The sequence below is a fragment of the Tamandua tetradactyla genome, chromosome 4 (assembly GCF_023851605.1).
Source record: "Tamandua tetradactyla isolate mTamTet1 chromosome 4, mTamTet1.pri, whole genome shotgun sequence".
Lineage (NCBI taxonomy): Eukaryota > Metazoa > Chordata > Mammalia > Pilosa > Myrmecophagidae > Tamandua > Tamandua tetradactyla.
The window spans coordinates 57662641-57688622 of record NC_135330.1 but is presented as its reverse complement, the minus strand read 5'-3'; the positions used below and the strand labels follow the sequence as shown (position 1 = coordinate 57688622).

At 37.6% G+C, this 25982-nt stretch overlaps 1 protein-coding gene across 5 annotated transcripts in view; it reads left to right on the top strand.

The window, feature by feature from the left end:
* DDX59 (DEAD-box helicase 59) overlaps positions 1-25982 on the top strand; it is a 48264-nt gene that overhangs the window by 9141 nt on the left and 13141 nt on the right. For all 5 annotated transcript variants that reach the window (XM_077157350.1, XM_077157349.1, XM_077157348.1 and 2 more), the window contains exons 4-7: positions 11985-12074; positions 20875-21126; positions 21763-21915; positions 22370-22498. In XM_077157350.1, the coding sequence (XP_077013465.1) occupies positions 11985-12074; positions 20875-21126; positions 21763-21915; positions 22370-22498 (624 nt within the window). The remainder of the gene's footprint in view (positions 1-11984; positions 12075-20874; positions 21127-21762; positions 21916-22369; positions 22499-25982) is intronic.

Genomic DNA, 25982 nt, shown 5'->3' with positions numbered 1-25982 from the left:
CATTTTCCTTCATCTCCAATGGTCTCTGGTTGCGTGTGCTCTCATGGCTCTAAAGCTTTTTCCAAAATGATTCCCACTTGAAAAAGAACTCCAGTAAGCAATCCCGCCTTGAATGGATGAAGACACATCTCCATGGAAGACACTTCTGATCAAAAGTTAACACCCACATAAGAGTGAAATGAGACTAAGTGTCAATGACTGAGAGATTCCAAACAGAGTTGAGAGGATATCCTGGAGGTTATTCTTATGCATTAAGTAGATATCACCTTGTTATTCAAGATGTAGTGGAGAGGCTGGAGGGAACTGCCTGAAAATATAGAGCTGTGTTCCAGTAGCCATGTTTCTTGATGATGATTGAACAATGATATAGCTTTCACAATGAGACTCTGTGAATGTGAAAACCTTGTGTCTCATGCTCCTTTTAGCTACTATATCAACAGAAGAATAGAACATATGGAATAAAAATAAATGATAGGGGGAACAAATGTTAAATTTAGCTTGTAATGCTAGTGGTAAATGAAAGCGAGGGGTAAGGGGTATGGTATGTATAATCTGTTTTTTTTTCTCTGTTATCGTTTTATTTTTCTGTTATCTTTTTATTTCTTTTTCTAAATCGATGCAAATGTTCTAAGAAATGATGAATATGCAACTGTGATGATATTAAGAATTACTGATTGTATATGTAGAATGGAATGATATCTTAATGTTTTGTTTGTTAATTTTTTTTAATAAAGTTAAAAAAAAAATGTTAACACCCACAATTGGGAAGGTCACATCTCCATGGACACAATCAAAAAGCTCCCACCCAGCAATATTGAGTGAAGACAAAAGAACTTGGCTTTTCTTGGGTACACAATATATTGAAACCTGCACAACAGTGTTTTCAGACATTTAAAAAAATTTTTTTTAAACATAACAACATACAAACGCAAACATTCTTACCATATGATCATTCCTTTCTTGGTATATAATCAATAACTCACAATAATAATATCATCACATAGTTGTGTATTCATCACCATGGATCACTTCTTAGAACATTTGCATCAATCCAGAAAAATAAATAAAAAGAAAAAAGAAAAAAAATTAGACATACCATACCCCCTCCCCCTCCTCCTCACCAATCACTAGCATTTAAATGTACTAAATTTATTTTTAACATTGGTCCCCCCGTTATTTATTTATTTTTAATCCATGTGTTTTACTCATCTGTCCATAAGGTAAATAAAAGGAGCATCAGACACAAGGTTTTCACAATGACACAGTCACATTGTGAAAGTTATATCATTATACAATCATCTTCAAGAAACAGGCTACTGAAACATAGCAGTTCCCTCCAGCCTCTCCATTATACCTTAACTAAAAAGATTATATCTATATAATGTGTGACAATAATCTCCAGGATAATCTCTCGATTTTATAATCTTTCAGCCAGTATCACTTTATTTAGTCTCATTTCTCTCTGTCTCCTTTTGGTCGAGAAGGTTTTCTCAATCCCTTGATGCTGAGTCCAGCTCATTCTAGTATTTCTGTCCCATGTTGCCAGGAAGGTTCACACCCCTAGGAATCATGTCCCACATAGAGGGGGGAGGGCAGTGTATTTGCTTGTCGTTTTGGCTGAGAGAGGCCACATCTGAGTAACAAAAGAGGGTCTCTGGTGGTAAATCTTAGGCCAAATTTTAAGTAAGCTTAGCCTATCCTTTGTGGGGATGTTTCATATCAACAAACTCCAAGATTGAGGGCTCGGCCTATTGCTTTGGTTATTCACACTGCTTGTGAGAATATCAGGAATTCTTCATATGGGGAAGTTGAATTTTCCCCCTTTCTTGCCATTCTTTCAGTAGGACTTTGCAAATGCTTTTTTATTCACTGTTCATATCACTCTGGGATTTATCAGGACATCACTCTGGACAAACCAACAAAATCTCATGCTCTACTCAAGGTTCCATATACTTACGGTGTTCAACTAAACTGTCTACATCAGTTATATTAGGAAATGCACTAGTCGAAATATGAATTTTGTACCAAATATATATTTTTTGCTTTAGTCTCACGTGTAAGTTTAAGTTTTAAAATATGAATTACCATCTAGTTTCAGCACCCTTAAGTATTGGCATTCCTTTGTTCTTCCTCATGCAAAAACATTTTAAAATTTGTGCATTTAGTCACTATCATTATACACTCTAGGCATTCCTAGAATTTACCATCTCTGTCTTTATCTTCTATCTTTCCTTCTGATTTCATTTGTGCCCCCAGCCCTCCTCCCTCTGTCATTCTCACATTTGACTTCATTCAGTGTACAAAACTTGACTTTTCTGAGGTACACCACAAATTCAAGCTTGCACAACACTATTTTCAGATATTTTAAAATCAATCTCAAACTATACAAAAATTTTGTAAGCACAATATGAAGAACTTTTTTTCTCCTGAGTCTTTTGGAAATGGGACATGGTGTCCCATTTCCCCCCAGTATTTTAGAGTGTGAGTCCTGTAAACAAGAATATTCTTTTATATGAATACAATGCAATTACAGAATTGAGAAATTAATATTGATATATTATACCATCTACTCCTTAGCCCTCTTTCAAGTTTTGCTATTGTCCCATCAATTTTTAATTTTTTTTACATAGGAAAAGGATCCAGTGCAGAATATTAAATTGCATTTAGTTTGAGGATTACCAACATTTACTTTGAAGAATGTCCCTCAATTAATTAGGTAGAAGTTGTAAATCTTTGGTGGGAATAAAACAGAAGATCTGTTTTGTTTTTCATTGCCTCCTTTCAGGTGGCATACAATTGCAATTTGCCGCTTTATTTTCTATAAAGTATGGAAACTATAAAATGTATAGTTTATGTCCTTTTTGTTTGTATTTTGGGGAGGTACGTTGAGACTATGCCATTTTCTTCATCAGACTTTCAGTTTACTCATTTATTTGTTTATATCACAATAGAATCATGTTTTCTTCAAAATATTTCCTACTTAGATACTCCAGTTGTCCTCAGTTTGTCTAGTGGGAGCTCCTTCAAGTTGGTTTATGTGTCCTTTTATCATAGCCCTATTATATGATGCTTCAGGCTTGTTTTCTTCTTTCCCTGCCCCAGTCCCGGAATCATGACTTTCTTCAAGGAGTTTTGCTTTCTTTTAGTAGAGAATAGTATTTAGGAACCAAGATCTGGGTGCTGTGTGTGCTCATTGTAGTTGGGCTGTCACTGCTTCCAGGACCTCTCTGCGGATAGAACTAGGGACTGTAGGTATGTGTATGTGTTTCTGAATCTGTATTTATTGAAGACCATAGCTCATGTTAATCCTTCCAATTCTAATCCAACACAGCAGATTCATTTTAGGTTTTCTGTAACTTTCTACTCTGACAGTGAGAAACCTGCCACCTGATATCCTTTCTGTATTTATTAATTTGATAAGTCCCCTTGTAGGTGAGCAGACTCCCATTGGCCCCTCCCCGACAGCGGTGTACCCCTCACTGGGTTCTGCCAACCTGAGCACACCATACCTTCCCCATTCTCTTTATCCTTCTTGGACTCTAATACCCTGTGGCAGGCCACCTCCACCCTTTCACCCTCCATCTGCTACTGGGGCCATAACACCTCATGGAGGGCCACCTCTCTGTGGAGACAAAACAAAGAAGGTTTATTACCATTTAAAGGAATTTCTAAGATAATAAGTTTTGCAGAAAAGGAGAATTATTCCAGAAAAGAAGGTATGAGATGGAAGTAAGAATGGTGAGCAAAGAAAATGTTAAACATTTGGTAAATATAAACAAACATTGACTGAATAAAACTAATAATAATAGTGAATGATTTGTAGATTAAAAAGAAGTAGTGGCCACGCCGCGCGGCGCCCACGCCCTGCAGCAGCCGACCCGCCCGCCCTCCTTCTCCCCTCTCTTTCTCCGCCGGCCCGCCGCACAGCGCCCACGCCCCGCAGCAGCCGACCCGCCTGCCCTCCTTCTCCCCTCTCTTTCTCCTCCGGCCCTCCTTCTCCCCTCTTCCCCCTCCTGCTCCGGCGGATCTCCAACCACCACGGTGCCCTCTTCCCCCGCCTTCACCGGCTCCTCCGCCACCAGCCTCGACAGCCTTGCCGCCCTCACCTTTCCTCCTCCAGAACAGCTACTGGGGGACTGGAGACAATACAGAGCAGCTCCCAGAGCCACGACGGAGATCAAAGGGACAGCGTACCCCATCCTGGAACGGCTGACTGTCTGGGAGAACCATCTCCGGTGAGAACACCGAGGGACGCGGGCTTTCCTGGGCGGGACGGCAAGCGGCCAGAGTCCCTCCCTTCCTCCTTCCCAGGGCAGCTGGCAGAATTGGGCAGGTGGTCCCCTCAGGCCGCGGCGGCTGGCGTCCCCACCACGCGAGGCCCCCCGGACCAACTGAAAGAGTTGGGTCAGAAATCCCCAGACTGCGGAGAACGGTGACCAGGGGGTCCCTTCCAAACATGTGACTCCCCAGTCCGCCTGGGAACAGTGCACTCTCCCGGGCTGCGACAGCTGGCACCCTTCCGCCACGCTTGGCGCCCCGGGCCGACTAGAAATTTGGTCGGGCGCTCTCACGTGCTGCGGCGGCCAGCAACCCTCCCCGCGTTCGGACCCCCGGGCCGGCTGGCACTCTTCCAAGACGCTTCGGCTGCCAAACCTCCCCTACGGTGAGAGTTTTCCAGAGTTAAAGGACCCACAGCAACTTTTACTGGTGGATCCCGTAGACAAACGTGTGCCACAAGCGCCACCTACTGGGCAGGATAAGAAAAACAGAACCCAGAGATTTCACAGAAAAATCTTACAACCTGTGGGGTCCAACACTCAGGGAAATCTGACTAAATGCCCAGACGCCAGCAGAAGATAATGGATCAGGCTCAGAAAATTGAAAATATGGCCCAGTCAAAGGAACGAACCAATAGTTCAAATGAAATACAGGAGCTGAAACAACTAATGCTGAATATACGAACAGAAATGGAAAACCTCTTCAAAAACGAAATCGATAAATTGAGGGAGGACATGAAGAAGACATGGGCTGAACATAAAGAAGAAATAGAAAAACTGAAAAAACAAATCACAGAGCTTATGGAAGTGAAGGATAAAGTAGAAAAGATGGAAAAAACAATGGATACCTACAATGATAGATTTAAAGAGACAGAAGATAGAATTAGTGATTTGGAGGATACAACATCTGAATTCCAAAAAGAAACAGAAACTATCCGGAAAAGAATGGAAAAATTCGAACAGGGTATCAGAGAACTCAAGGACAATATGAACCGCACAAATATACGTGTTGTGGGTGTCCCAGAAGGAGAAGAGAAGGGAAAAGGAGGAGAAAAACTAATGGAAGAAATTATCACTGAAAATTTCCCAACTCTTATGAGAGACCTAAAATTACAGATCCAAGAAGTGCAGCGCACCCGAAAGAGATTAGACCCAAATAGGCGTTCCCCAAGACACTTATTAGTTAGAATGTCAGAGGTCAAAAAGAAAGAGAGGATCTTGAAAGCAGCGAGAGAGAAGCAATCCATCACATACAAGGGAAACCCAATAAGACTATGTGTAGATTTCTCAGCAGAAACCATGGAAGCTAGAAGACAGTGGGATGATATATTTAAAATACTAAAAGAGAAAAACTGCCAACCAAGACTCCTATATCCAACAAAATTGTCCTTCAAAAATGAGGGAGAAATTAAAACATTCTCAGGCAAAAAGTCACTGAGAGAATTTGTGACCAAGAGACCAGCTCTGCAAGAAATACTAAAGGGAACACTAGAGTCAGATACAAAAAGACAGAAGAGAGAGATATGGAGAAGAGTGTAGAAAGAAGGAAAGTCAGATATGATATATATAATACAAAAGGCAAAATGGTAGAGGAAAATATTATCCAAACAGTAATAACTCTAAATGTTAATGGACTGAATTCCCCAATCAAAAGACATAGACTGGCAGAATGGATTAAAAAACAGGATCCTTCTATATGCTGTCTACAGGAAACGCATCTTAGACCCAAAGATAAATACAGGTTGAAAGTGAGAGGTTGGGAAAAGATATTTCATGCAAATAACAACCAGAAAAGAGCAGGAGTGGCTATACTAATATCCAACAAATTAGACTTCAAATGTAAAACAGTTAAAAGAGACAAAGAAGGACACTATATGCTAATAAAAGGAACAATTAAACAAGAAGACATAACAATCATAAATATTAATGCACCGAACCAGAATGCCCCAAAATACGTGAGGAATACACTGCAAACACTGAAAAGGGAAATAGACACATCTACCATAATAGTTGGAGACTTCAATTCACCACTCTCATCAATGGACAGAACATCTAGACAGAGGATCAATAAAGAAATAGAGAATCTGAATATTACTATAAATGAGCTAGACTTAACAGACATCTATAGGACATTACATCCCACAACAGCAGGATACACCTTTTTTTCAAGTGCTCATGGATCATTCTCAAAGATAGACCATATGCTGGGTCACAAAGCAAGTCTTAACAAATTTAAAAAGGTTGAAATCATACACAACACTTTCTCGGATCATAAAGGAATGAAGTTGGAAATCAATAATAGGCGGAGTGCCAGAAAATTCACAAATACACGGAGGCTCAACAACGCACTCTTAAACAACAAGTGGGTCAAAGAAGAAATTGCAAGAGAAATTAGTAAATACCTAGAGGCGAATGAAAATGAAAACACAACATATCAAAACTTATGGGACGCAGCAAAGGCAGTGCTAAGAGGGAAATTTATTGCCCTAAATGCCTATATCAGAAAAGAAGAAAAGGCAAAAATGCAGGAATTAACTGTCCACTTGGAAGAACTGGAGAAAGAACAGCAAACTAATCCCAAAGCAAGCAAAAGGAAAGAAATAACAAAGATTAGAGCAGAAATAAATGAAATTGAAAACATGAAAACAATAGAGAAAATCAATAAGACCAGAAGTTGGTTCTATGAGAAAATCAATAAGATTGATGGGCCCTTAGCAAGATTGACAAAAAGAAGAAGAGAGAGGATGCAAATAAATAAGATCAGAAATGGAAGAGGAGACATAGCTACTGACCTCACAGAAATAAAGGAGGTAAAAACAGGATACTATGAACAACTTTACACTAATAAATACAACAATTTAGATGAAATGGATGGGTTCCTGGAAAGACATGAACAACCAACTTTGACTCAAGAAGACATAGATGACCTCAACAAACCAATCACAAGTAAAGAGATTGAATTAGTCATTCAAAAGCTCCCTAAAAAGAAAAGTCCAGGACCAGACGGCTTCACATGTGAATTCTATCAAACATTCCAGAAGGAATTAGTACCAACTCTCCTCAAACTCTTCAAAATAATCGAAGTGGAGGGAAAACTACCTAATTTATTCTATGAAGCCAACATCACCCTCATACCAAAACCAGGCAAAGATATTACAAAAAAAGAAAACTACAGACCAATCTCTCTAATGAATATAGATGCAAAAATCCTCAATAAAATTCTAGCAAATCGTATCCAACAACACATTAAAAGAATTATACATCATGACCAAGTAGGATTCATCCCAGGTATGCAAGGATGGTTCAACATAAGAAAATCAATTAATGTAATACACCACATCAACAAATCAAAGCAGAAAAATCACATGATCATCTCAATTGATGCAGAGAAGGCATTTGACAAGATTCAACATCCTTTCCTGTTGAAAACACTTCAAAAGATAGGAATACAAGGGAACTTCCTTAAAATGATAGAGGGAATATATGAAAAACCCACAGCTAATATCATCCTCAATGGGAAAAAATTGAAAACTTTCCCCCTAAGATCAGGAACAAGACAAGGATGTCCACTATCACCACTATTATTCAACATTGTGTTAGAAGTTCTAGCCAAAGCAATTAGACAAGAAAAAGAAATACAAGGCATCAAAATTGGAAAGGAAGAAGTAAAACTATCACTGTTTGCAGACGATATGATACTATACGTCGAAAACCCGGAAAAATCCACAACAAAACTACTAGAGCTAATAAATGAGTACAGCAAAGTAGCAGGCTACAAGATCAACATTCAAAAATCTGTAGCTTTTCTATACACTAGTAATGAACAGGCTGAGGGGGAAATCAAGAAACGAATCCCATTTACAATCGCAACTAGAAGAATAAAATACCTAGGAATAAATTTAACCAAAGAGACAAAAAACCTATATAAAGAAAGCTACAAAAAACTGCTAAAAGAAATCACAGAAGACCTAAATAGATGGAAGGGCATACCGTGTTCATGGATTGGAAGACTAAATATAATTAAGATGTCAATCCTACCTAAACTGATCTACAGATTCAATGCAATACCAATCAAAATCCCAACAACTTATTTTTCAGAATTAGAAAAACCAATAAGTAAATTTATCTGGAAGGGCAGGGTGCCCCGAATTGCTAAAAACATCTTGAGGAAAAAAAACGAAGCTGGAGGTCTCACGATGCCGGACTTTAAGGCATATTATGAAGCCACAGTGGTCAAAACAGCATGGTATTGGCATAAAGATAGATATATTGACCAATGGAATTGAATAGAGTGCTCAGATATAGACCCTCTCATCTATGGACATTTGATCTTTGATAAGGCAGTCAAGCCAACTCACCTGGGACAGAACAGTCTCTTCAATAAATGGTGCCTAGAGAACTGGATATCCATATGTAAAAGAATGAAAGAAGACCCGCATCTCACACCTTATACAAAAGTTAACTCAAAATGGATCAAAGATCTAAACGTTAGGTCTAAGACCATAAAACAGTTAGAGGAAAATGTAGGGAGATATCTTATGAATCTTACAACTGGAGGTGGTTTTATGGACCTTAAACCTAAAGCAAGAGCACTGAAGAAAGAAATGAATAAATGGGAGCTCCTCAAAATTAAACACTTTTGTGCATCAAAGAACTTAATCAAGAAAGTAGAAAGACAGCCTACACAATGGGAGATAATATTTGTAAATGACATATCAGATAAAGGTCTAGTATCCAGAATATATAAAGAGATTGTTCAACTCAACAACAAAAAGACAGCCAACCCAATTACAAAATGGGAAAAAGACTTGAACAGACACCTACCAGAAGAGGAAATATGGATGGCCAAGAGGCACATGAAGAAATGCTTAATGTCCCTGGCCATTAGAGAAATGCAAATCAAAACCACAATGAGATATCATCTCACACCCACCAGAATGGCCATTATCAACAAAACAGAAAATGACAAGTGCTGGAGAGGATGCGGTGAAAGAGGCACACTTATCCACTGTTGGTGGGAATGTCAAATGGTGCAACCACTGTGGAAGGCAGTTTGGCGGTTCCTCAAAAAGCTGAATATAGAATTGCCATACGACCCAGCAATACCATTGCTAGGTATCTACTCAAAGGACTTAAGGGCAAAGACACAAACGGACATTTGCACACCAATGTTTATAGCAGCGTTATTTACAATTGCAAAGAGATGGAAACAGCCAAAATGTCCATCAACAGAAGAATGGCTAAATAAACTGTGGTATATACATACGATGGAATATTATGCAGCTTTAAGACAAGATAAACTTATGAAGCATGTAATAACATGGATGGACCTAGAGAATATTATGCTGAGTGAGTCCAGCCAAAAACTAAAGGACAAATACTGTATGGTCCCACTGATGTGAACGGACATTCGAGAATAAACTTGAAATATGTCATTGGTAACAGAGTCCAGCAGGAGTTAGAAACAGGGTACGATAATGGGTAATTGGAGCGGAAGGAATACAGACTGTGCAACAGGACTAGATACAAAAGCTCAAAAATGGACAGCACAATAATACCTAATTGTAAAGTAATCATGTTAAAACACTGAATGAAGCTGCATCTGAGCTATAGGGTTTTTTTTTTGTTGTTTTTTACTATTATTACTACTTTTATTTCTTTTCTCTATATTAACATTTTATATCTTTTTCTGTTGTGTTGCTAGGTCCTCTAAACCGATGCAAATGTACTAAGAAATGATGATCATGCATCTATGTGATGATGTTAAGAATTACTGAGTGCATATGTAGAACGGTATGATTTCTAAATGTTGTGTTAATTTCTTTTTTTTTTCTTTCTTTCCGTTAATAAAAAAAAAAATAAATAAAAATAAAAATAAATTTAAAAAAAATTTAAAAAAAAAAAAAAAGAAGTAGTGGCCAAATAGGAGAGTGATGATTGGCATTAAAGTATTTATCCTTGGGTGTTCAAGAAAAAGATAAATTTTTTAATTTACTTTAGATTTATTATTATATCTCTCTCTATATAAAGATACTTAATTTAAGGTTAAGCATCAATAGAAAGAAAAAATAGTTTATAACTTCCAAACTAGCAGAGGGAAAAAAAGTGGAATAGAAGGGATGAACTCACTTCAAAATAATTAAAACTTATTTAAATGTTTATGGTATTGCTGAAGTATCTACACAGAACCGTACAATTCTGTAGGTCCAGATCCTTAATCCTGAGTTTTTATCATGCTTGATGATTTTACCATCCTCTTGGTATGTATTTGAAAAGTGGACTGCAATTGAATTTATTAAAAATTATTAGATCATTTGTAACTCTACAATATTTTTATGCCATCACTGTCTCATTTAATCCTCACAGAAATTAAGTCCTCAAAATAATTATCATCTCCATTTTATGTATGCTAGAACAGAGACTCTCACAGTTATTAAATGCTAGAGCCAATATTACTACCTAAGTTTGACTGAAAGTTCTTACTTTTAACCACCTCAACTAATATACTATAAAAATGTTAAGTACCTAAATCAACCTTAGAAATCATTGTATGCAATCTCTTGATTTAAAAATGAAATAATCCCAAAGAGGTTAGGGAATCTGCACTTGTTCACAGAGCTACCTAGTGGTCAGGCTGTTTGCCAGGCCCTTCCTGGTCTGGTCCCTGCCTGGTTCTCAGGTCTTATCTGTGCCATCCCTCACCTCTGCCCATCCCTCCGTGCCCCACATGCAGACCTGACTGGCCTCCCAGCCTCAGAACATTCATAGATACTGTGCGGTTTGAAAGGATTATGTACCCTAGAAAAGTGATACTTTAATCCTGAACCATCTTGTGACCTATTCAGCACTGTAGGTTGGAAACTTGATTAGAATATCTCCACAGAGATGTGACTCGCCTGTTTGTGGATATTAACCTTTGATTAGAAGAAGATGTGACTCCACCCATTCCAGGTGGGTCTTTATGGGTTTACTGGAATTTTTTAAAAGAGGAAACATTTTGGAGAGAACTGTAGAACCACGAGCGCCATGCAGCCAGAGACCTTTGGAGATGAAGAAGGAAAATGCCCCTGGGGGAGCTTCATGAAACAAGAAGCCTGGAGAGAAAGCTAACAGATGTCACCATGTTCCCCATGTGCCCTTCCAGCTGACAGAGAAACTCTGAACTTCATCGGCCTTTTTTGAGTGAAGGTAACCTCTTGTTGGTGCCTTAATTTGGATATTTTTACAGACTGGGACATTGTCATGACCTTAGAACTGTAAACTTGAAACTTAATAAATTCCCCCTTTTAAAAGCCATTCCATTTTTGGAATATCGCATTCCGGCAGCTAGCAAACTAGAGCAGATGCTTTTCCCTTTGCCTAGACACCCCTTACCTTGCTCATTCCACTAATCCTTAAGGTTTTTAGCCTAAATATTAGATAGGTTCCTCCATAATAGGTTCTCACTCCATACTGAGCTAGGAAGACCACAGTGAATGCTAGAAACACCCTGGCATAGATTGAAGGCACATTGATAGCATTTATTGGTCTATATCCTCCTTTATACTATGAGTTTCCTAAGAGCGGTAAGGGACTATGTCTGATTTATTCATCACTGAATTTTGAGTACTTAACACAGTACCTTGTCATATATTAGCCACTCAGTAAATATAAAATGAATGACTATTACTTTTAAAACATTTTGTTGTTTGTCTTTTTTTTTTTCAGGTTATCATAGCAACCCCTGGACGACTTTTGGATATAATAAAACAGAGCGCTGTAGAACTCTGTGGTATAAAAATTGTAGTAGTAGATGAAGTAAGTAGTAACACTTTTAAAACATTAGTTATATAGTGTTATGTAATTTATGAAAGTTATATAATTTCATTGTGTATTCAGGCAGTTTCTCCCCCGAAAGAAAAAAATCCAGGAATTTAAAAAAATTGGGTAGGGGTTCTTAGGCTGGTTCCTGTGGAACACTGCAGGTAAAGTCTAGTGCTACTAAACTTAAACCATATCTCTAGTTTCCAAATTTACAGAAAACATAATATCAAGAAATACCGCATTCTAAAGCTTTTAAAAATATTTAATACTTTCTACCATATGTCCACAGAAATAAAGTAGTGGTAAATGGGTTTTTAAACAGAAAATTCGTAAGTAGTTAATGCTTAATTGGATGACTTCTCTGTGTGTGTGTGTGTGTGTGTGTGCGAGAGAGAGACCTGTATATGTGGTTGTGATTTTCTATGTTGTATACACCCTATAGCCAATTTTATGCTTTTGGTTTCCTTAACAAGATGAAGTAGATATGTCATTATTTCATGATGTTCCACCATGTGAACAAGTTTAAGAAAAGAAATCCTGTGTCAACCTAGACTGCACATGTGACATTTCTGCCTGCAGAGCGCATTTACCTTCACACACGGCCCACAGGCAGTGACAGAACAGGGGCCCAGTGTTACCTAGATGTGATCAGAAATGTGGGGTTCCTGGTGCTAACCAGCAGGAGGATACCAAAGGGTGTGGAAAGACCATGAACTGCAAGACCAGGGTTGAGTCTTTCCTCCACCTGCTGTGAGACCCTTGGGCAAGTTAAATCTCCCAGAGCTCTGGTAAGAATAAAGTAATGGTGGTGAAAATGTCTTATAAACTAAAAAGTCCTGTACAGATATAAAATGATAATCATTCAGTTCTTTAAAAAGTGCTGTAAAGTCAGCTTTTTCCTGACATGGCCTTTTGGTGGAACTGATTAATTGTATCTAATTATGATCAGACTTACAGTCTCCCTGCATGTATGACTGGGCTTCCCTTTGATGATGAACCCATATTCTTAAGTTCTCCCCATTTTAGGAGCCTGACAAGTGATGCTTGTGTGAAATTTAGAGTTAGGTTCTGTTCATCCTCACTTCTCTTCACAGCATCTCCATTTTCTTCAGTTAATGAGGTTTCATATGGTACCTCATCACTGTGCTCAGTTAGGCTATAAACAAAGTTTTCATTCAGCAAACATGTACTCAGTGCAAATTATATACATCCTGTGTCCCAGCTCCTCAGCGTTTAAAGAATGTGGTCTTGAGGGGAACTGAACTGGTCAACAGCTGTAATGAAGGAAACTCTTTAGATACAGATTGACCAACTCTGAACAAGCTTGGATGGAGTCGCAAAAAAGTTTCAAATAGTATTCAGGTCTACAGGATACTGAAATCTTGTTGGAGAAAAAAGAAACATACACTCCAAATAAAGGCAAGAACGTTACCATATATACTGAGATAAGAAAGTGCCAAAATACCATATGTCCAGGGGTTGGCAAAATCTTTCTGTAAGGGACAAGGTAGTAAATATTTTTAGCTTTGAGAGCCGTATCATCTCCATGGCAACTACTCATTACAACCATAGTCGATATGTAAATAGTGGCCATGGATTTTTGCTCCCTTGAGACTTTATTTCCAAAATCGAATAGAGGTTCCGATTTTCCCCAAGAGCCATAAGTTGCCAACCCTACTGTAGGCTATAAGTAAAATAATCGAACTGTATATGATATGCTAATTGTTCAGGACAGTAAAGTCAGAAAAATAAATAAGGCAGTGAGTTTCCTAGCACTGTAAAAAATGGTTTTTTAGAGGTAATGGGGTTTGGCCTGGGCCTCAAATGGTAGGAAAGGATTTAGAAAATGAGGAAGTATGAAATATTGCAGGTGAAGAAATTAACATATGCAGAGTGAAAAAGTCAGAGTTTATGAGTGGAGGGGGCAGAAATGAGACAAGTCAGCCTGAAGAGTTCTTCCTGAGAAACAGTAGGAAGTAAAGCTAGGTGGTTAGGGTGGAGTCAAATTATAGAGGGCCTTGAAAAGGAGGCAGAGAAATTTGGATTTGATGTGGTAGACAGTGAGGCTTTCTAAATTATTGAGTGGGGTGTAACATGTTGAAAGTGGTGGTTTAGGAAGGTTGTTCTGCTGTTCTGTGCAAGAGAAATTAAAGAAGAAAAAATCTGTGAAGCAGAACAGCTAGCAATCCAGACGAGAGGTGAGGAGGGTCAAGGACAGGGTGGAGGCAATAGGAGTCAAGGAGGGTTAAATCTGAGAGTCACTTTAAGGAATATTTATGGTCTTGTGATAATTGGCTATGAGAAAGGAAGAGGAAGGTGGTAGAGATGACTCTATAAATTATAGTAGTGTCTTTCATTTTTTAAAAACATTTTTGTTGTGAGATGTAATGATATATAAAAAAAGAAAAAGCAATAGTTTTCAAAGTATGTTTCAACAGATAGTCATAGAAGAAATTTCAAAGTTTGGTATGGGTTACTATTCCACAATTTCAGGTTTTTCCTTCTAGTTGCTCCAAAACACTGAAAAGCTAAATGAAATATCAATACAGCACTTCAGCAGTCATACTCATATGTTAAATCTTGTCTTCTCTGTTATATATCTGTTTTGATCATTCTTCTCTGTAGGGATCTTTGGATTATGCCCATTCTAACTTTTTCATATTGAAAAGGGATGTTGACAGTATAGGATAGGCGATGGAATTAGTTGCTGTTTTATGTTCTTGGGGAGGCTGGCCCCTCTGCATGTCAATACTTATCTGGCCTAGGAACGCTGTGGAAATTGTTGGTTTCAATAAAGTAAACTTAGTGCATGAAACTTTTGTTGTGTCTCAGTTAGAGCCCTACCTAGATCTTCTTTAGGGCCAGCAGGGATCATCTTGGTTGGGGGTTGACAAAATATGTGCCATTAATTTTTAAAAAGGGCAGTTGAGTAAGGGGCTGGGTTTTGGTAAAAACGTTTTGAGTTTCATTTTAGGCATGTGAATTACATGTAAGTGATGGACTCTCTGAGGAAATATGTGCATCAGAATCCATGAGACATAATGGTTCCTCTAAGAGAGGAAGTTTAGAGAGAAATAAACAGAGAGAGAGGGGAGATGAGGACTGGGACAAGGCCAATCTTGTGGAGTTTGTAGATGTGTCAGTAAACAAAGAGGTGTCTAAGAGATCACAGAGGAACTGAGAACCACTTATATCCCCAAAGAAGAGAGAAGGCACTGTTTCAAGGAGGGTGAAAACACAGACATGATGAGGAATGAAAACTAAGATAATTCCTTTGGAATTAGAAGAATCTGCTCCATCACCTTTGCATCATTGATCATACCTGTCCTTTGGCCTAGGTGCCCTCCCACTCCATCTACCTGCTCTTCCTTCTTCACTTGTCAGTGACTCTGTGAAGCTTCCCTCACTCCCCATACCGACTTTAGCCTCGTTTTCTTCTCGGCTCTATTGCAGTCTGTACAAACTTTATTATTTCTTGGTACTGTTCCCTCTATATTCCTAGAATCAAGCACAGTGTTTTTGCCAAGTTTCCCTAATGATAAGAATCACCTGGGTGCCCAGTGTATATAATAGATGCCCAGACCTGCCGCTTGGATATTCTGATTACATAGGTCTGAGTTGGAGCCCAGGCATCTTTAAAAACTCATTCCAAGTAATTCTTATCTTCAGAAGATTTTGAACACACTGATTAACAAACTTCCTGACACATAGTTAGGTGCTTGTTAAATACTTGAAATTAATGTGTGAGCATTTATTATAATACATCTTTAGGGCTTTTTGTGTGTGAGATGCTATTCTTTGTTCTGAGGATACAATGAAAAGTGAGACAGACAAGCTCTCTGTCTCAGGGCGCAGTGACACAAGGTGTAATATGACAGAGACTCTGGGGTGGTCAGGGGAGGGCTTTCTTGGTGACTTTTGTGCTGAGATCTGAGTAAGAAGGAACCATCCACATGAAGACTTTCAGGTAGATAAACTGCCAGTGAACAGGCACTAATGTGGGGACGAATGTGGGATATTTAGGGACAGAAAGAAGGCTGGTATAGTAGTGTCATGGAGAGTGAGGGGGAGAGTGGTAGGAAGTTGGCAGGGATGAGACCCATGTCGGCCATGGTCAGGAGTTGGATTTTACTGCAGGTGTAGTGGGAAGCCATTGTTGGTTAAAGCAGAGAAGTAACAAGATTTGATTTACATTCTAGAAAGATCTGTCTGGCTGCTAGAGGAGAATAGGGTTGGATTGGGGATGTGGTGATAGGAGTGGAGCAGTTTCACAGGCCTGAGCTGATGATGTTGGCGAGCTGGAGAGAAGTGTTAATGTCAGCCAGGTTGTTAATGTGTTAGATGTGGGGTAATGAGGAAAGGAAGCAAGGATGACATCTGGGCTTCTGATGGTACCATTTCCTGAGATGAGTACTGGCATAGGAGAGCATTTGGCAGGGATGAAATAAAGCAATTCTGTTTTGAATATATGTTATTCAGACTTATTAGAGAATAGCCTCTATGCTATTCTCTATAGAGGGAGGGGTGAGTTTGAGCCAGGATAGAGGCTATAAAGACAGGGACAAGAGATTCCCAGCATATTTAGAAGACTAAAATTAAGGGAGAGGGTGGGCCATGGTGGCTCAGCAAGCAGAGTTCTCCCCTGCCATGGCGGAGACCCAGGTTCAATTCTTGGTGCCTGCCCATGCAAAAGAAAAAGAAAACAAATAAATTAAGGGAGAGAGACATTGGTAATGTCTTGCTTGCAATCTAATAGATGAGTTTAGTTCTCTATTTTCCTGTGTTTACCAAGTTTTCTACATTGAGCATATTATTTTGATTATTAGGAATGAATGTAAGTATCTTTAGGGAAAAGTAAGATGGCTGTTGAGTTTGGTAGTAGGGGAGTCATTGACAATCTGAAGGAGAGTAGTTCCTGTAAGGTGAGAAGATGAAACTGGTGGATTGCCCTGAAAGTGAGCAGAGGGTGAGAAAAGGGAGGAATGGAAACAGCAAATCTAGACTACTCTGTAGGGAAGCTTGGATGAGAAGAGGAACACAGGAATTTATTTCTAATGGCTGGGAGAAGCAAGGCTGTCTACTGAGATGAATTGGACATGGTGAGATTATTGAGGAATGTGGGGAATGTTTGCAGGACACACAGTGTGTGTACATGTTCTCTCTGTCTCATAATTAATTGAAACATTGGCTGAGACTTAGGCTGTAGGCACTGTGATAGTGTTTTATATACTTGATTCCTAATCTCATTCATCCTCATAACAGCCCATAAAGTACTATTATTCCCATTTACAGAGGGAAAGTCTGAGGTCATAGAACCAATAATTAGCTTGCGCAAGGTCATAGATGGAGCCAGGATTCAAACCCAGACAGTCATGATTATTTTATATTCTTAAATAACATGTAATGAATAACATTAAGATGAGTGTTCATACTAATCTAAATGATGGTACATAGTGGATATTTAAAATATGCTAGCCTTAATAGTTTAAAATAAGGAAATATCTTATTATTCTCAAATGACAGACCCCAGAATTTTATTTGAAAATCAAGGTAGCCGTAATCTTATTTTTTAAAAGCAGCACTAATTTAAAAAGAAAAAAAAGTTTATTTGCTAGTAATAATGCATGTTCGTTGTTGAAAAAAAACAAACAATACAGAGGGGATGTGTAGTGCCGTGTATCCCACTGATAAAAGCTACAGTTATAAATAAGTTGTTGCCTGAATTGTTTTAGAGGTTTGATATTGGACAGAGAGTTAATAGTAGAGGGGTATGAGGGGAAAACTAAAATTGGATACTATGGCAAATAATTAACAGGAAGCAATTAGCAGTACCACAGCACTATCACGGACAACTAGTTGTGGGACGGAGGGACAAGTGATAAGGATAGTTTTGATCTGATATTTGGTGAAGCTGTTGATCAGTTCCTATGGATCAAGAAAATTGTCTAAAATTGAGAGTGCTGCTGATTGTACAACCAAGTGAAGATACTGTAAGGCATGGTTTATTTATTTTGGACATTATCCATGTTGCCCAATAGCTGGAGGGAGCTGAAGGTACAATGACTGAGAAGTAGAATGGCGAACTGTGATAGATTTATATGATGGACTATGATGTGGCTACAAAAAGGGAGGACATCGAGAGGCACATAAAGAACTGAATATACCTTGAGGGCAATGTGTTGTGCAAAATAAGCCAGAAAAAAAGAACAAAATGCTAAGGTCTCTTTCAGAAAATACTTATATAAGAAAATGTGAGCCTAGATTGTGAGCCTTTATAGCAGCCACACTTAGTCTGAAGTTATAAGTGTATTTCTAGATTCTGTGTATCAGCTGGTATTTCCCTGGAACCTTGAGTAACTCTATGACATCTAAGACCCAGAGATGGAGGGCTGCAGCTCTGAAAGTTAGCATAGCTACATACAGTAACATAACTACATTTCAGTTAATGTAACTGAAAAAGAGATTGGGTCTCAGTTAGGATAAAAAAAAAGGCAGTTTGGCTGGGACTAAGAATACAGGGTAAAAGATGATAGTGTATATACTATAAACCTCCACCTACTGTATGAGACCAGATGCAGAGAGGTTTATTGTGTGTAGAACCTAAATTTTCTGTCATGCATAATCTAAATCAGCCTCTCTGGATAGCTCATTTAAACAACCTGATTCCTGGAGTCCAGAATGTGAACAAAGCCTTGTAATTCTGCATAGCTTAATATAATGCTCAGATACATTCCCGATTGTGGTGGACTGATAATTAAAAAGTACTGGGCTCTTTCAGCCTTAGCGCCATCTTGTAGAAACCTCCACGCTGTGAGAGCCAAGTGGAGGAAGAAGTGAATGCACAGGCTGAAGCGCAAAAGAAGAAAGATGAGGCAGAGGTCCAAGTAAACCATTGGTGTGTGCACCCATGGAGACCAGGGGAGCAGAAATAATAGAATGCCAGAGGCCGGGGATGCTGATATAAGTTGTTGACTGCAGGCTACTGTCTTGATTCTTTCAATGGGTATAGAACTTCCAATATTGTCCAACTTTCCGAAGACCTCTGAAAGAGCTTGTTTGTACCAAAACAGCCCCTGTTGGTCCTTTGCCCTGGACCTTGACGTTCTGGACTACTTCTGTTCTCAGTTGTGACCCAGTGTAACACGTGTATAATAAACCATCTCTTCCATCTTAAAAAAAAAAGTATTGGTAGAGTCCCTTGAGGGTCTGAATTAGAAAAAAAAAGATGGAACTATTAAACTTCCCCAACTGTTGGGGACTCCCAAGAAAATAGGCCAAGCCCTTGATTTTGAGGCTTGCCTTTATGAATGTTATTTCTGCAGTGGAGAAATTCAGACTGCCTATAAGGAGGCCTAAGAGTTGCTTCCAGGATAACCTCTTTTGTGGCTCAGGTATGGCCTCTCTCTCTAAGTCCACTCTGCAAGGAAAATCGTTACTCTCCCCCCTGTGTGGTACATGACAACCAGGGGTGGAAGTCTTCCTGGCAACATGGGACATGACTCCCAGGGATGAGTCTGGCTCTGGCTCTGTGGGATTGACAATGCCTTTCAGACGAAAAGGGAGGAAAGAAGTGTATTAAATAGGGCATCACTAGCTAAGAGAGATCAAATGGAGTCAAGAAGCTATTCTGGAGGCTACTGTTATGTAGGCTTCAGTTAGATAAGTGCTAATTGGCCATGATTTGCTAAACCCCAACCAGCATCACTCCTGTTAACTCTTAAGAACACCTAATGCTCAAACTGAGACTCTATAAAAGTTTCATGCACTAAATTTGCTTTCCTGGAACCTGAAATTTCCAAAGGGTTCCTAGTCCAGGTAACTCCTGAAACCCAGAGGGATCAGCCTCTCCAAGATTATCACCTAATTACATCCTGCTATCCTTTCATGTTGACACCCCTTCTCAATATGAAATAGTTAGAACAGGCATTCCTAAAGATCTCTGTAGATTGGGAAAGGCTCAAAGGAGGAGTTGTAACAGAGAAAATAGGATTTAATTAATGAATATGACCACTGACTCACTACATTGATGTTTCTTTTAGCCTCTAGTGTTTTGGAGCAGCTAGAAGGTAAAATCTGAAATAGTGGAATGGTAACCCATAACGAACTCTGAAATCTGTTCTGTATCTACTTGTTGAAAATTATTGCTTTTTCTTTCTTTGAATGTGTATTTTGCAGTTAAAAAGTTAGAAAAAAACAATACAGATGTGTCAGCTCTCTCAACATTAAATATTTTCCACTTACTATTTTATTATAAATATACCATATGTTCGTGATGAAAAAAAATCAAATGACAAAAAGCTATAAAATGAGTCTCAAGCCTTCTCTTCTCCCTAGTAGCAATTAAGTGTCTTCAGGGTACACATATATAACATTTTTTAACACACATGTACAGTGTTCTGTACTTTGCTTTTTTTCTCATAGGAATGGGTGTACCGGTCATCCCATATAATTCAATAAAGGACAACATGGTGTTCCACTGTATGAATATACCATATTTTATTTATCAAGTCCTCTGTTAATAGATATTTAGGATGTGTATGGTTTTTTGCTTATTCTAATGCCATAATGAAAATCTTTGTATATATTGTTGTAAATGTATATATAATTACACAGTATGTAATTGTATATAAATATACATTTTCTCCAATTGGTCCTCCTATTTTAACATTGTTGTATTTTATTTTTCTGTGTAAAGGTTTTTCATTTTTTTATATCCTTAATTATATTGTCTTTTCTTGGGCAATTCTGAGTTTTAATGTCAAGCAGTACTAACTTTAAAATGGTTTTATTTTAGGCTGATACCATGTTAAAGATGGGTTTTCAACAACAAGTGCTTGACATTTTGGAAAACATTCCTAATGACTGTCAGACCATTTTGGTTTCAGCCACAATTCCAACTAGCATAGAACAGCTAGCAGGTCAGCTTCTGCATGATCCGGTGAGAATAATCACTGGAGAAAAGAACCTGCCTTGTTCCAGTGTGCGCCAGATTATTCTGTGGGTAGAAGAACCAGCCAAAAAGAAAAAATTATTTGAAATCTTAAATGTGAGTAGTAAAGAAGTCAACCCTTTCTTGTACATTACATTTTTTACAGCTCTTAAGAGAGGGATTTTCAGATGCAGCTTTTGGGGAATTTGATGTGGGATTTAGTAGTAAATGGATTTATTTATCCCAGAATTCTCTGGGGAGCAAATAAATGTTTGCAAAATCTGAAAAAGACGTTTAAATATAAAGGTTATTCCTAAGTAATATATTTTTTTCTTTTAAAAATTTCTAGTAGTTTTATATATAATGTGGAGGCTATGCTGTCATTTGGAAATATGATTTAATGGTAACTTGCTTAAACAGGTATTGTTAAGTGAGGAATATATGTGCACTGTATAATTACTTAAAAATACTGTATTGAGTTAAATATGATTTATATTGACTTTTGAATACTATTTGAAATTATATTAATTTAAAATTTATGAGTTACTAATGAAATAATGGAGGGATGTGAAGGGCAATAGGGTGTTTGATTTCTGTTTGCTCATATGTTAAAGAAAACCTTATTTTCACAGACCATGCCTTAATATTTATAAAACGATTGATAACCAGCTTATACTAATGTTTTCAGAAAAACTTTCCACTGTGAATCATAATACCCGGAAAATTTTAAATTTGTCTTTTATATTTTTTCAGGATAAGAAACTCTTTAAGCCTCCAGTATTAGTATTTGTAGACTGCAAGCTAGGAGCAGATCTCTTGAGCGATGCAGTTGAGAAAATCACAGGTTTGAAAAGCACATCCATACATTCGGAGAAGTCACAAATAGAAAGGAGAAACATATTGAAGGTTTGACTCAGCATTCTCTGCTCTTCCTTTCCCTTTTTTGCCCTGTTTTCAAGAGACGTTATATTACCTGCTGATTTTTAAGGCAGATCCTTTTTTAATGCCTCTAAGAACTTCAGGCAAGCAGGGAATGTGGGTGACTTGCTCAGTCTTCTGTGTTTTGGGCACAGTGAGCCCTGTCCTCTAGGGAGTATATGTTAGTAGATTACCAATTCAGAATCCATCGTTTCTGAAATCAGGGTCGCTTTAGAGTGGGGCAGAGCAGTTGCTTCTCTTTGGAAAAGGTTTGCCTGAGTAAATTAATAGAATAAATTTCATGGAGGAAACTTAAGGTACAAACATTTTTCAGATATTTTAGGATCTTAGTTGAAGTAATCACTGAAAAAAGAAATCTGAACTACCTAAAACCACATAAAATAATTTATGCAATAATAAATTTTGTTGCTTTTTTGTAAAGGGGTTACTTGAAGGAGACTATGAAGTTGTAGTTAGCACAGGAGTGCTGGGACGAGGCCTAGACTTGATCAGTGTCAAACTGGTTGTCAATTTTGATATGCCTTCCAGTATGGATGAGTACGTGCATCAGGTAAGGAGTTGTTTTTTTTTTATTACCACCATTTTGTTTTTGAAATTATTTTAGGTAAGGCATTGTCAATATAATACTAAGTAGAAAAAGCAGGACATAAAATTTTATGTCTCTTTGCTTTTAAACTATATAAAATGAACTTTATTTTATAAACCTGAAATGTATGGAAAAATGGAAGTCAGTCATCTGAAATGTTAGTTTTTTTAAAATTTAGGTTTTTTTAAAATTTTAGATTTATTTTTATTTCCATTTTCTTTTTTTTTCCTTCGGTGTGAATGCTAATAATAACTTTTGTAATCAGCAAAAAATAAATGTTGTTTTAAAAGATGGTTTCAAATTGATGTATCTGGCCAAATAAAATTGATCCTTTAAAATATTTTCTCTTATAGGTAACTTGTCTCCATCTCTTCATATCCTCATTTGTTCTAGTCTTTCACCTTTTAAAGTTTTGTTACTTTCCTTTGCTGCCAAGGATAACAAAAGCTCTTCTTACTAGCAGAAATAGAACCTTCTCTTAGTGTCACTGTGTTATCTTGCTAACTGTAACTTGTCTTCCTTCTCGGGCATCACTTACACATTCTTCAAGTAAAGCCTTTCTCTGATGTTCTTAGAATCACCTCTGAATGCCACATTTACTTGAATCACCCACTAAAGAGCGTTTTTGGTGCCTTTCATGTACTGTTGCTTTTTTTTGTACTTAGACTTAATAATAATGTAGTCCCCTTTTTTTTTTTGATACGACTTCCTTTACTTGCACATAAGGGAATACGGTATTCCACAGGAGTCCATTGTTCAAACAGTTGACCCTTACTTTCTTTCAGACTTTTATTTTAGTAATTTTGGATGGAAATCTTTCTAAAGTATTAAAATATTTAAGAAGCGTCTCTGCTTCTTAAACCAAAGTATACCGATTATAATTTAACCTTTTCTTAATACCGTAAAGTCAATCCTGTGGCTCTCAATTATTCAGTGTATCGTGTTCTTATACAGCAGTGGCCTCAGGGATTGTTGATACTCAGAATGGCCCCAGATACCTCTGCTTTTCTGGCTTTGTATCTGGGTGTTTTTGTATGTTTGAGCGATTGAAGTACACATACATATAACAACAAATAATGTCAGTAACAGAAGATATGAAATGAAAAGTAAGTCATTTCTCATCTGCTCAGTCATTCCTACCCTTGAGTGGTTGCCATACACAATTATTGTGTATATGTGAGTTGCACACATGTATGTATGTATCCTTTTACATTTTTTGCATAAATGGGACCATATCACACCAAGTGTTCTATGCCTTGCTTTCTTTATTAAATGTCTTAGGCATATTTGTTTATCAGCACACAGTTACTCCCTTTTAGTAAATGTTAACATGTATTGAATATATATCGAGGCACTGTTTAAGCTCTTTAAATGTCTTTCTTTTATTCAGGTTTGTTCTGTTTTAAAGACTGCATAGTAACATGCAGTATTAATGTACTCTAATTTATTCAACATGTCCTTTACTGATGGGCAAAAAACTCCGGGGTTTTGTTATTAAGTAATGCTGCAGTGAACATCCACATACTTAATTTTGTGTCACTTATACCAGTTTATTTGTAAAATAAATTCCTGGAAGAAGAATTGCTGGTCAAAGGATATGTATATTTAAAACTATAATAGGTGTTCCCATGTTTATGCTTTTTAATTTTGGAAGTGAGGAACTCCTGGGGAGAAATAACTTGGTATTTGCATTAAAATCACCTGTCTTTTGGAGTGTGTACATCATTGCAAGTTTTTTTTTTAAATCAGCTTTATACTGCAGTGTAAAATATTTCAATGTAAGTTGTATTTCAGAAATTATAATTGCGTACCATGCATTTCATCCAAAATGTGCAATTAAATGTCTCTTAGCATATTCACAAAGTTGTGCAACCACCACCACAATCAATTTTCGAATATGTTCAATACCTCAAAAAGAAACCCTATATCCATTTCACAGTCAGCTTCCATTTCCCCTAAGGCCTCCAGCTCTAGACAACCTCTAGTCTACTTTCTGTTTCTATAGATTTGCCTATTCTGGAAATTTCATATAAATGGAATCATACAATATGTGGTCTTTTGTAACTTCTTTTATTTAGCACAGTGTTATCAAGGTTTATCCATGTTAAAGCATATATCAATACATCATTCCCTTTTATTGCCAAAAAATATTCCACTGTATGGAATGTTCCACTGTTATGGAATGTTATCCATTCATCAGCTGATAGACATTTGTGTTATTTGCACTTTTTGAGTTGTTTATAATGCTGCCATGAACATTTGCATACAAGTAGACATGTGTTTTCATTTCTCTTGGATGTATACTTATGAATAGAATTGCTGGGTTGTGTGATACTTCCATGTTTAACATTTTAAGGAGCTGCCATACGGTTTTCAAAAGCAGCTTCACTGTTTTATATTCCCACCAGCAATGTATGAGGGTTTAATTTCTTCACATCTTCATCAACACTTGTTATTAATTAACGTTTCTTTTATAGCTATGCTAGTGGGTATAAAGTGGTATCTCATTGTGGTATTGATAGACATTCCCCTGCTGGCTAATGTTGTGGACATTATTGGCCATTTATATATATATTCTTGAAGAAAAGTCTGTTCAAATCGTTTGCCCTATTTTCAGGTGGGGTATTTTGGGGGGTGGGGGGGGCGGGTGGATGGTCCGGGAATCGAACCTGGGTCTCCCGCGTAGAAGAGAGCATTCTACCACTGAACCACCTGTGCACCCTTCAAGTGGGGTATTTTTACTTTTGTAGTTCACTTGTAAGCATTCTTTATATATTCTGGATACTAGTCTCTTATCAGATAGTTGACGTGCAAAATTTTCTCCCATTTTGTGGGCTCCAGTTATTTTTTTATATTTTTTATTCAAACAATTCAAACAAATAGTTAAATAAAAAGAGCATAATAAAGGCTAATGATGGGAAACAGTATTGCCTTGCCTCACTTCTCCCCACTCCCTACAGGCTACCCCTTTCCATTTTTGTTCTTACAGGTTTCTTCTTTTGCAGTTTTTAAAATGTATTGGCAGGGATCATTTCAATATTTCTGAATATAAATTTAAATTCTTTATTTCCATTAAGGAGCAGAAATTGACCATGATTGTCTGTTTCTCCCCTGTTATTTAATGTTAAACAGATTTTATTCCTTTATGTATCTCTGTGAAAGGTTTGTGTAAATTTGATTCTGTCAAATGAGAAATAACTATGTGAAAATGAAATAATGTAATCTCACATTTTAAGGCACTGAGTACACTAAAGTGGATTCTTTAACTCTTGCTGTTAATATAGGAGCTTTCACAATTGTTTGACCTTCACCCATCACAGTAAGAAACATGTTGTTGTCATGACACCCTCACAAACACACACATACAGATAATTGAAACTCAAATTCCGCAAACATTACTTTTATTATGTGTGATCGCCCTTATGTTTTCTGTTTTGTTCACTTTCAG